At 47.5% G+C, this 12,709-nt stretch overlaps 1 protein-coding gene across 1 annotated transcript in view; it reads left to right on the plus strand.

Annotated features, from left to right (window-relative positions):
* Positions 1–12,709, plus strand: part of ADAMTS16 (ADAM metallopeptidase with thrombospondin type 1 motif 16) — a 131,345-nt gene that overhangs the window by 34,732 nt on the left and 83,904 nt on the right. Inside the window, exons 4-8 of the mRNA XM_081825784.1 lie at positions 3,381–3,639; positions 6,414–6,613; positions 7,441–7,524; positions 9,863–10,022; positions 11,455–11,560. Of these exons, the coding sequence (XP_081681910.1) occupies positions 3,381–3,639; positions 6,414–6,613; positions 7,441–7,524; positions 9,863–10,022; positions 11,455–11,560 (809 nt within the window). The remainder of the gene's footprint in view (positions 1–3,380; positions 3,640–6,413; positions 6,614–7,440; positions 7,525–9,862; positions 10,023–11,454; positions 11,561–12,709) is intronic.

The following is a 12,709-nucleotide window of genomic DNA, read 5'->3' on the forward strand; positions in this document are numbered from 1 at the left end:
TTTTCAGTATCTGTTGAATGTAAGGGAAATCAAAACATCAGTCTTCATCAGTTCTTATATTCTCTGCATTTAATGAAATTGGGGATTGACTACTTTGTTAATGAAAACTAGGAATCCCTCCAGCTGCATCAGATCCCTCTTGCCTGAGGATCCGGTCCTCTCAGCCCCAGGCACCGTAATGGAGCCTGGACCTGGGGGAGAAAGCAGAAGTCACTTTTGAACTGGAACAGCTGTCAGAGGGCGCAAGTGTTTTAGCGCGGAAGCAGATCGTTTTGCATGTTTTCTGTGGGTCATGCTTTTGAAATACGTTCGTTGTTAAGTCCTACAAACTCGTGACAGGCAACGAGCTTTATCTCCAGTTCCTCCAGGACAACATAGCACAGATAGGCTGAGTAAACTGTCGAAGGTCAGACAGGTAGCTTTGCTGGATTTGGGTGCGCATGCTTGGGCGTCGGACTCCTCGGCCGCTCTCTGAGTCAGCGGGGCCTCCAGTGAGGTGTGCCGATTGATACCGACTCCACGTTCTCAAGGAGCTCGTGGTCTTCCCAGGGGTGATTAGAAAGGCAAGGAGTAGTTTACATATCAGAAAAGGTTTTTTTAAGGTGAGAAAAGAATTCTTTTTTTTTTTTTTTTTTTACGTTTAATACTTGAACTGGTTACTTTCAAAGGTGGAAAACCTCTTTGGGTGGTGTTATTACGCAAGGGTGAGCGCATGTGACTGCTCATGTTATTCCAGGGTTAGTTTAAATGCAAAAAGGACGAAACCTCGCTGGCCCTAGCTGTCACGTCCTTTCACGCTTGTCTGTTCCTTGATAGAACTGTGAACTTTCCAGCGAGGTCGTACGGAGTTGCGCTGGTAGTGTTCTAGAGGACACAGAGATTCCCAGGTTACTCATGTAGAGCACTGCGCCAGGGGCGCCTCCTCCCCCTCTGCGATGCAGGCCGTAAATCCCAGGTATTCAGCCTTTCCATGGCCAGGTGGCACTTGGGCCCTGGGAGGTCTGCCCCCCCTGGTGCTGATGACTTCCTTGATGACTGGCCACGTTTACCCTCAGGAACTCCGGGGCCAATGCTTAATCTCTGATCGTCTGATAAACGTCTTCACTCCCACCCCCAACCCTCTTGTTCCTGAATGTTGTGTTTGTCCCTGTCCCGAGATCTAAGAAGTGCCTTCCCAAGCCTGTCATCCCACCGTGTGCAGATATTCAGACTCACATGGGGTGGCCCAGCCCGACACAGAATCTCATCCTGGCGGGCAGGAACACACAGCAACCCCCACCCCCCAACCCCGCCACCAAGTGAGAGTCAGACTCAGGCTCCGAAATCAGAGGCACACTTAGAACTGGTGCGCATGCATCAGCCTCTGTGAGTCACTAGGTGTCTCGCTCAGTGTCATCAATTACCAAAGTGACTTTGGGGAAAATCAGCAGGATTGTAATACTGGTAGTTCAGGACCAGAGAGGTCTAAGTGACTGCGGGATAGTTGTGCAGAAGCAACTAATTGAATTCTCCAATTATGGCAATATGGAGTAACATTTACAAAGAGTTTTAATAATCGTCTGTAATCCCATAATCCAGCAATGCTCCTGACATTACTTATGTGAGAATACAATGGATTCTAAAAGCTTGAAGGGGATGCAAGCCGGTCTCTCTCGCAGCCTTTGCCCCAAAGACCGCCGCCCACCGCCATCGGCAACTGCCCTCACTTACCCCAGGAAGGTTCTCTAAGTGCAGATCATGCTTTTCAAAATGGAAACAGTTGGGATCACACTGCCTATTATACACTTTAAAAATTAATCCCTTTTGGAAACCCTTATAATAAAAACCATCAATGGGCAGATTCTGAGCCTATTCTGATTTTGTTGGAATCCCTACGCTCCACTTCCTAGCCAGGTCACCTTGGAAACAGAAGTGAATCACTGCACCTTTCTTTCTTTCTTTTTTTTTCTATTTTGCTTAGAAATCATACTACAAAAAAATCTTTAAAAATTACCATTACTAGGGCGCCTGGGTGGCTCAGTTGTTAAGTGTCTGCCTTCGGCTCAGGTCATGGTCCCGGGGTCCTGGGATCGAGTCCCACATCAGGCTCCCTGCTCAGCGGGAAGCCTGCTTCCCCTCTCCCACTCCCCCTGCTTGTGTTCCCTCTCTCGTTGTCTCTCTCTTTCTATCAAATAAATAAATAAAATCTTAAAAAAAAAGTATCCTTTAAAAACATTACCCTGAATTAATTGGTAAACATTTTAATGATTTATTTTTATTAGTTTTATTTGTACATTTATGTTACTGCACACAATGCTGCCACATACAGTCATACTTATTGGACAGTGTTGGAGAAGCACCTACAAGAAGCACTTGGTAAGAATTCCAGAAAGCTGAATCCTTAGAACTTATATATTTGAAGAGTACACAACATTAAACAGATCAGATAATTGTGTGCAGCTGATAATCATAATTATTTTGTCTCGAGTTCCTGCAACTTGGGGCAACATCGTCTGTATGATCGATACCTCACTGGAATCTCTGACTGCAGTTCTGTGATTCTGTATTAGTCTCCTCTTGAGGGTGAGGAAATAGAAAGGTGCAGCGCGGGGCGCCTGGGTGGCTCAGTCATTAAGCATCTGCCTTCGGCTCAGGTCATGGTTCCAGGGTCCTGGGATCGAGTCCCGCATCGGGCTCCCCTGCTTCCCCTCTCCCACTCTCCCTGCTGTGTTCCCTCTCTCGCTGTCTCTCTCTTTCTATCAAATAAATAAATAAAATCTTTGTCACTTCAAAAGGTAAAAAGCAGTCCCTCAATTTTGCCTTCTTTAAGATTGTTTTAGTGTTCTTTATGCTACGTTTGCTCTGCAGACATTTTTAGTGTTTTTATGAGTTAGTTTTTTTCCTGTTTCCATGACACCTTGCTGAGAAAGACTTTCCTGATATCCTCAGTAAATTCTCTTGTGCTTTCTTCTCGGTTATTCTTAAGTTACACTTTTATATCAAGTGTCGCAAAATATTCAAGTTTGAAAGGAGTTGCACAAATGACTCTGTTAGGATTGAAATGTTCTCTTCCTGTGTGGGGCTTCCCGTGTACCCCCCCTAACATCTGAGTCTGTGTAGGTGAGCTTTCTCCTCCATCATGTGGTCTGAATCCCCCCGTTAGTATATTGGGAGCTCCCTCTGTTCCTGGCATCACGTCGTGGAACACCTGCGCACAGATCTTCCTGAGTGGATGCAGATGGGAAGGCTCAGCGATGGGTCTTCTCCATCCTCATCCCCAGCCCAGGTGTTGGAGGGAAGAGCGTGCTTGTGAAGGAGTGAGAAAGAGGTGATGCTGGGAGAGGGGGCGTCCTCTGGTCAGATGATATAAATGCACTTTATCTTTTTCTCTCTGTTTCCAGTCTGGCATGATAAGAACACAAGAAGCAGATTACTTCCTAAAGCCGCTTCCTTCACACCTGGCGGGGAGACTGCAGGACCCCGCCGGGGCTGGGCCCCCCTCCCACATACTGTACAAGAGATCAGCAGAAGTGCGGGCTCCGGGGGCTCCCCAGGCTGTCATGACCGAGAGGGATCGGGAGCTGGGGAATCCACACCTGCGAGGCGGCTTCAACCTCCGGCACCCACCAAAGCAACATTTCTGTGGAAGACGCAAGAAATGTATGTAAGGGCGATTCCTTTTGTGCATTTACCCATTCGGACCTTTATGTAAGCCCGTGGAATGTTTTAAATATTCTTCGGAATAGTCTGTCTATGAGGTGGGATTAACAGACCGTCTGCTAAACTTACACGATGATTCCATCGTCTGTGTGTTCACTATGCATCGTCTCTCATGGTGGATGGACAGATCATGGTAGGTTTTTTGTTTAAAAGAACCGTTCCCTGGGCAGATGAAATGACATACTGCCCAGAAATGCAGAATCCACTGGATGTCTTCAAAAGAACCTGGCATGTCTGCTCAGTAATTCTATCGTTTTGAGGTCTAGATTTATGAAAGCCCACATAGTTTTCTGCAAGGTAATTTATCTCCATACATATTTATATTCTCTACTCCACCACATCAAAAGGACAGGCTAGGCATGACCTGATTTGCCCACAATTTATCACCAGCGCTTTGTGGAAGTCCTTTGTTATGTAGTGAACACTCAGGAGGTGATGTGATAGTCACATTTTATGTGGGAGTCTCTCACAGTTCAGGAATGGGAGGTCAGTGTTTTCTGGAATTTCCCTCGCGTCCCTCAGCTTCCCCTCCAGCACCCCTGGATGCATTAAGCTTCCCCCCATGAACCCATCTTCTGCCAGCCCTTCTTCCCCGCTGGTTTCGCTGGCTGCTGGAGCCAGCACCCCAAAATGGAGACGGTCATGTTGCAGGTGGAATAGAGCGAATGACGGCGATAAGAGCAGCAAGTACTACTAAACTGTCAGCACCCGTGTGTCGTCTGAACGCAGAGTGTCCTGTAGATAAAGCCTTGCGCTACATTCACGTGGAAAACTCAAACCCAGATCGACTAAGTCGGGGTTCGGTCAGCGGCAGGAAGAACGGGCGGGAGCAAATGGAGGGGAACAGGAGTCTGAAGCGTCAGGGAGACAGAGTTGGAACGAGTATCGGAACAGGGTATCAGCATCAGCATCGGCTGCCTGGGGCCGCCTGGACGGACTGCAGCAGAGGGGTCGGCTGTGTGGGCCGGGGCCGGGCAGTCATAATCAGAGGTGAGACGGAAAGGGTCACAAAGCGCCTCTTGGAAGACATTAGTGATCCAGATGGTGGGGTTTGGTTTGCCAGAGATTTCTGTCCCTTCCCTGCTCGGCACACGGCAGTTCTGTGCGTGGCCACGAGCCATGTGACTGGCAAAGTGGCGCTCGCTGCTTCCAGGCTGAAGCCTGTCATTCTTGAGACCTCCGCTCTCTGTGCGTGGATGTTTCGATGTTGTTCACGGGGCTGTGCGCTTCCCTGCAGGAATCCCACCCTTCTGCCTCTGTGGGGCTCCCACGTACAAAGATTCTTCCCACTGGAGTCTCTGGTTTAGAAAATGGGCATTTTGGGGTGTATGTTTAGGCACCTGTGGGAAGGGGTCTTCAAAGGCAGACTGATTTGCTTAAAATCAAGGATGAAGCTGAACCACAAGCTCAGGGACCATGCTGCCAGATTGGACACCCACTTCTGACACTTTCTAGGGAGGGATTGTGAGCAAGTGACGTTCCCTCCCTGTGCCTCTGTGGCCCCATCTGTGCCTGGAGCAGGCGTAGAGATGGCTCTTATTATCAAGGTCTGTGGCACGCGATGAGTGTTTTAATTACTTGGCCAGAGCCGTGATTATCTTCCACGGGGTTCGTTTAGGTTTGAGAATATTTTAGCAAAGAGATAAAATGCACCGGATGTGGGTGCCAGTCAAACAAAATAGCATCTTCTAGCTGCACGGGCTGTGAATAGAGTTGGCATAGCTCTGAATTAGTGCCACCTAGATCTATGGGCAATTTAAGGTCTACATTCACATGAAAAGCTTTTCTGAGGCATCACTCAACCTAATTTCCTTTAACACAGTGTTAACTTACCGATTATAAATGCCCAAACTATTTTTAAACGGCTCCAAGAGGACAGAGTATATTTTGTCTTGTAATTAAATGAGGTAAATATTTAGGGTGCTTTCTAGGAAATTCAGCTCTGCCATGAAGTGGATCTGTGTCACGTAGTTTGTAACCCATTTGAAACACGACAGGCAAACCAGTTATGCATCCAGACATGGGAATCAGTTTGAAGAAGAATCAAGCCATTAAAATCTTCCAAATAAGCGGGGCGCCTGGGTGGCTCAGTTGGTTAAGCGACTGCCTTCGGCTCAGGTCATGATCTCAGGGTCCTGGGATCGAGTCCCGCATCGGGCTCCCTGCTCCGCGGGGAGCCTGCTTCTCCCTCTGCCTCTCTCTCTCTCTCTCTGTCTCTCATGAATATATAAATAAAATCTTTAAAAAAAAACAAAACAAAACAAAACATTCTGCTAATTAAAAAAAAAAAAAATCTTCCAAATAAGCAAACGAGGCAAGATGGCACTGTGTTCTGTGACTGTTGGTTCTACCGCTTTGTTAGTAAACGTTCTGCAGAGGCCCCGTCCTGAATCCTTATGCCAATGGTCTTTGAGCTTTGTGCTTCTGCGGCTAGAACATGAGGGCTTAGGGGTCCTCTCTCTTTGTTTTAAATCCAGACAAATTTACACAGAGGTAGACACAGTGATGGCTTCCATCACATCTAGGTTACACGAAATTTATTTACATCTCAAGTCCCACTTTGGTACAAGTTTTGTATCACAAAGTCTTAAGGGTTATATCGTTCATACATGAAGGTTCATTTTGCAAATCCAGTTTCTATATAACAAGTTCCACTGCTGGTTTGGGGGTGACGGCTTTTGCTTTCATTTGTTCTCGGAACATCCCCTCCATAGACATGCCCAAGCCTCCCAAGGAGGACCTCTTCGTCCTGCCTGACGAGTACGCGTCTTGCTTACGGCATAAGCGCTCTCTGCTGAAGTCCCATAGGAACAAAGAGCTGAACGTGGAGACGTTGGTGGTTGTCGACAGAAAGATGATGCAGAACCACGGCCACGAAAATATCACCACCTACGTGCTGACCATACTCAACATGGTAGGAGAGTCCTTCTTGTTGAAGCCACGTGTGTAATGCCCCCTAATGGGGCATGCGCATTTATGTCTCACGTGCAAGAAATATGTTCTCTCTGGTGACTCCTTCACTCTTACTGTGCTCCAACCTAAAGAGCCATGTTCAGAACGTCAGAGAACACTGTAAGGAGGGGAAACGGCCTGGCCCTCTCTGTGAGCCAGGGGCATGTTTTGGGTGGGTCAATGTCTTCATTTACTAGAAATCTATAAGAGGGCGCTGAGACTATTTAGTGCAGTAAATCCACTTATGTGTGATTTTAGAGGGCTATACAGAAATACCCACCTCTTTAGGAACATTAAGGTTTAAATACTGAATATATACTATTTTATCTATAAAGTCAGAAAAACCTACAACCCTATAGGCTACCATCTTGGGTAAAATGTCCCGTGTCCCAGATTGGCAGCCGTTGTGATGACGAGAAGCATCTAAGCCCCACGTGGGTGACTAAGTAACACGTAAATAATGGAAGACAAGATCCCAGGTCACATGCGTGTGGTTTGAAAACAAGTTGGGATGACGATGTTTTGGAAAACACACTTGCATTCCACCTCAGCACCCCTGAACCTGGGTGTCTTTGCTGGTGTCCCGTCTGGCTGCCTGCCCCATGGTAAGGATTCCACGCTTGCTCTACCTGGCCCTTAGACATTTCTGTACCGGTCCGTCTAGCAGCCTAAGAAAGTCGGCATTGCTGTGTCACGAGAGAATGGGGACCCGCCGTCCCCGGCAGGACTCTGGGGATGGGGGAAATGGCACCACGTGCGGGGCCTGACAAGATTGCCCGTCTTTTTCAGGTGTCTGCTTTGTTCAAAGACGGAACGATAGGAGGAAACATCAACATTGCAATTGTAGGTCTGATCCTTCTAGAGGAAGAACAGGTAATCTGCCTTTGAAGCTGCCACCTTCTTTCCTCCCAGAAAAATAAATGCAAAGTGAGGCCTTTTTTCCCCTCAATGTGATCCTTCTTTGGTTTCTTGACTTTTCTCTCACTTGGGAACAAAAGTGTTTAATATTTTGTGTCTAATGCAATGAGTTTCTTACCGGTTCCTTTAATGATTATTTGAATCGTGTGTGTGCACGTGCACGTGCGTGTGTGTGTGTGTGCAGAGGTAGTGAGGAATACTCTCTTAGTAGGCGTAAGAGAAAATAGAACAGAGGAGCTGCCTTAAACATATGCGTGGGACCCACACTGCGGATACAAAGTGCACAGTGTGTCTTCAGCCACCTCCCCAACGTGAGCTTTTAGGCTCCTGGGTGGAACTGAGCCCTTTCAGGTCTCTGCTAGAAAATGAAAACTACAGTGAAATCGTGCTGTGGGGCATTGTTGTTTTCCTCTGGGACCTCCTAAGACTGACCGGACTTACAGCCCCTACCAGCTTCAGTCACAGGATTGTGTTTTCACAGAGATTCTGGAATGCCATGCGCATGTCCCTCATTGCATCCAAACACCTCATTATGGCGGATCTTGGTCGCAGTGGGTAAAAGCGTCTCCTTGCTTGCATCCCAGCGTCCCTGTGTAAATACACGGGCTTGCACTTCAGTTCAAGGGAGGTTCTGTATGCACATTCTATGGCACATGTAATGGGAGAGTCTCAGCCATGCAGGACTCTCACTTCTGCTTGGCCCCAAGCTGATCGCTGGCTCCGCACCGGAGGAGTGAGCTTCCCGTGCTGACATCTTAGCGGGGTCCCCCGTTAGCCATGGTTCTCTTGTTTATAACACAGAATTTTTTTAGCTGAAACAGAGATCACTCATAAGATCTAAGATGCCTCCAGAAGGGGAGCTTCTGAGGTGTTGCTCTTTTTCTGGACAGTGGGGGCCTGCAGGGGCAAGCCTATTTCTAGCCCGAGTGGTCAGGAAGATACAGCTTCATTGTCTGTGTGAGTGAGCGTCTGGACAGGGGCTGCTCAACTGGCAGGGCGTCTCAGGTGACAGGTTAATTATTCGTTGTATTAAATCGGTTTCACCTTGGAATTCATCCAAGCTGCAAAGAATAAGCGAGGTTATCTTTTGATCGTACACCTGTGTTAACTCTGATTAATGCGGTGTTCCTGGAAATCACCTGCTGAAGAATGTGAGGCATGTCCCAGTGCGGCAGTAGACTTAGGTGCATTTGACTCTCTGCAAAGACAAAATAAGCACTGAAGGAGAAAACCTCTTCAGTGAGCGAGAAACGCACATTTCAACCCAATATCTAATCGTGAATGCTTTACTCAAGTTGTCCTGGAATCACGCTGTTTAACCTGGCTTTCTCTGACGGAGCCATGGGAAGAAATAGCAACAAAGATCAAATAACTCATTGCAGCCTGCTCTGGTGTTCCTGACCCCCCACTTCTGAATTCCCCTGACATTTCACTGTTGCTGTGTTAGACGTGGTATACATGCATCTGGTGGGATGTATCCTGCATTGTTTCCTTCTGGCTCCTGTCTGTTTTCTAGGAAGAGAGCTTTTCCAGTTGACCTGCCCCTTCTCATAAGCATGTTGCTTCTGTAGGAAAGTGACTTAATTTAATACTGTCAATGATAAATGGTAAGAGTTATGAATCAGAAATCCCAGGTGCCCAGCTTGGTTATGAAATCAACCGTCTAGGTGTGTTTTTGTGTACGTGCAAAATCACATATAAATGGTTCTGTTGCCTTATATAAGTTTACAGAGTGCTTTACAAAGATTCTGATGCAGACCTTGCATGCACGGCGACTCATCTTTCTTGGGGCATTGAAAATGCATTCGGGGTCGGCTAACTACATCCCAGCTGTCTTTGTACAGAACTACAGAAATGTGAACAGAAGTGTCCACCCTGAATCCATTTTTTATTTTATTTTTTTTTTAAGATTTTATTTATTTATTTGACAGAGAGAGACACAGCGAGAGAGGGAACACAAGCAGGGGGAGTGGGAGAGAGAGAAGCAAGGCTTCCCGCAGAGCAGGGAGCCCAACTCAGGGCTCCATCCCGGGACCCTGGGATCATGACCTGAGCCGAAGGCAGACGCTTAACGACTGAGCCACCCAGGCGCCCCCACCCTGAATCCATTTTATAGAAGACACCCTCCTTTGGATTTTAATCCATGAAATGGGTGTCTCAGCTTATAGGCCATTCGGACCCATCTGTGTAGTTGAAATCCCAGTTACTGACAGGCTGATGACAGTGAAGTAACAACTGGCTTGTGACGTGTTTGCTCTCTGTTGTCATGGGGGTCTTGGTCTGTCTTGCGCAGCCGGGGCTCGTGATAAGCCACCACGCGGACCACACGTTAAGTAGCTTCTGCCAGTGGCAGTCGGGATTGATGAGCAAAGACAGCACGCGCCACGACCATGCCATCTTGCTGACGGGTCTGGACATATGTTCCTGGAAGAATGAACCCTGTGACACCTTGGGTAAGACCCTCCCGCGGCATTTTGAGGAGCGTGTGCGTGCTGTGTGCCCTTGGGGGCCCAGGACATTGAGGATTTGCCCCTCGTTGCAAATCCATGGTGGTAGCCGCTGCTGAATATGGCTGTAAGCACAGATGTGCTTCCCTGGAGGTACTTGGCCAAGCCTAAGTGTGTGCGTTTATTCACCCAAAGTGAAGACTTCACAAGGAGCGGTCCCTCGTACGTTCAAGAGTTCCTGTCTCTTCTAACTTAAGAGTTTCTCGCTTTTCTTCTCCCATGTGTGAGAACGGGTGAACAGATTCAAGGATGTCCCATTCTGTGGCAGAAACAGTACATTTATGAATGTTTGCAGAGATGTTATAGCAATATTCTCCATATTTCCTTTGCTGCATAAATACCACAATCTTAGCAATTTTTTAACATGTTTATGAGGCTGTACATATCTTGGAGGCAGGACTTTGATATTTTTTCCAAATAGTCTAAAGCACACTGTGCTACTGACCAGGGTTCTCTTAGCCATTTTCTCTAACTCTGCATTTCTTTCTGCGAACTTAGTCAGCTAGAGCTCAGTCAAATAGAGGTTAATCGTGACTGCTTGTTCCTGGAAAGGCCTGCTTACAAGGTGGGCCCTGGCTGGATGCTGACAACCAGACTCCAGGGTGCTTCCCGCCCCCTGCTTGATGAGCGGGCTCACTGCGCCTGCACCGCTTGCTTGTACGGATAATGGGGTTTCCACGGGACGTCTGCTTTCCTTCTGGGAGTCTGGACTTTGGGTCCACACCACGCAGGGCTGCTATGCCATCAGCCCTGGATAAAATCCTTGGGTCCTGCGTCTCTAATGAGCCTGCCTCGTGTTTCTGGGGGAGTGAGGTGCATCCTGTGTGGACCCACTGGGAGAGGGCTCTGGAAACTCTTGCATGGTTTCCTCCAAACCTCTCCCCGTGCATGAGTTCCCGTTGCTGATTTTGTCCTGCATCCTCTGGTGTCTGTATGAAACTATACCTGAGAGTATGACAAAGCCTGAGTCCTATGAATCCTTGGACCTGGGCTGGTCTTGGGGACCTCCTGATGTACCCATTCACTACAGTACTCTTTTATTCAGGCTTCCAAGAACACAGATTTTTATATAAAAAGGCAGAGATTCTTCTCCATCTACAGGAAACACCGTTTTCTACTCTGCCCCAATTATAACCTGTAACATGAACACCACATACAGCCGTGAATTATTTTCCATGTGGAGAGCAGATCCCCTTCAGTCACATTGCAAAGAACCCCTTATGTGCTTGTCCAAGAGTTTCCCATTCAGATTTCGCCACATGAAGGTGAGAAGTACACTTCTCTGAAGGACAGGGGATAAATATGCTTATATAATATACCTTCTTTATTTTTTTGCAATAACACTGCTGTATATTCTTTTGATCTCTATGCCCCATAGGATTTGCACCCATAAGTGGAATGTGTAGTAAATATCGCAGCTGCACAATTAATGAAGATACAGGTCTTGGACTGGCCTTCACCATTGCCCATGAGTCTGGACACAAGTAAGTGTACTCCGTGGGAAGCTGGATCCTGGGCTGCTTTCCCCACTGGTTGGTTGCCATAGAAACGCTGGTTCATTAGGTCAAGTCTGTACGGGGCATCACGTATATCCAAGAAGAATGTCACCGACAGGTAGGACATGGATCCCTTAGGTACTTCTTATTTTTCTTTTGTTTTGTTTTTATTTTAAACAGGCTCCATGCCTAGCATGGAGCCCAACATGGGGCTTGAACTCACAACACTGAGATCAAGACCTGAGCTGAAATCAAGAGTCAGACGCTTAACCAACTGAGCCACCCAGGCGCCCCTTCTTAGGTTTTTATTTCAGTGCCAAGCCATGCACAGTCTAAAGCCGTGGCGATTCCCGCATCTACAGCCTCTCTCCTCTGCTCTTCCTTCACGTCCCGGCTCATGTGTGCGTGTAGGGCTGCATACAGTTGTCTCAGCCTCCGCTCCTTTGTTCCTGTTCTGAACTTTGGTCCTGCACGCTGATTTCATTCCATGGTTAGTTCCTATCAGGGACGATAGTGACAAGGCCGTCTCTTGTCAACTAGTTACCCTGGAGTTTTGTGTGCTTATATCACTTCTATAATTTGTAGAGATGTCTTTTGATTGGAATGCCAAACAGAGTTTGGAGAGTGCAGGTTAGACTAGGGGTCGGGGCTGGTTGGAGCTGGTCTGCTGCCCACATCTCCAGATGTCCAGCATAATGGGCAGCGTCAGGGTGCGTGGTAAGCCTGGGCTTGGCGCAGCCAGATGTCAGCGCTGACCGGAGCACTCAGCAGCTGGTGGCTTGTCATGGTGGCATCTTTCTACATGAAAATGTTACATTTGTTCCTGTAGAATGAACACTTTCTATCAATTACTTATAGACGCTATCATTCTTCAGTAAGGTTTCTTGGGCTAAACATTCAATAAGCTGCGTTAGGTCCCGTCTTCGCCTTACCGCGGCACACCTGCTGACTTCCTGGACTTGGCCCGATCAGCATGAGCGCCAGGAGTGGGAGCACAGGTGTCTTCCTGCTACACAGCAGCTCTGCTTGAAGTTTCTCCCAGAAAATGCACAACTGGGAATTACCATTTTCCTATTTTTCACTTTCACCCTGATTTTACTCGCAAATCACAAACCCGTTTGTGATTCAGTTTTTGCA

The sequence above is a fragment of the Leptonychotes weddellii genome, chromosome 7 (genome assembly GCF_054177405.1).
Source record: "Leptonychotes weddellii isolate Sample4059 chromosome 7, ASM5417740v2, whole genome shotgun sequence".
Lineage (NCBI taxonomy): Eukaryota > Metazoa > Chordata > Mammalia > Carnivora > Phocidae > Leptonychotes > Leptonychotes weddellii.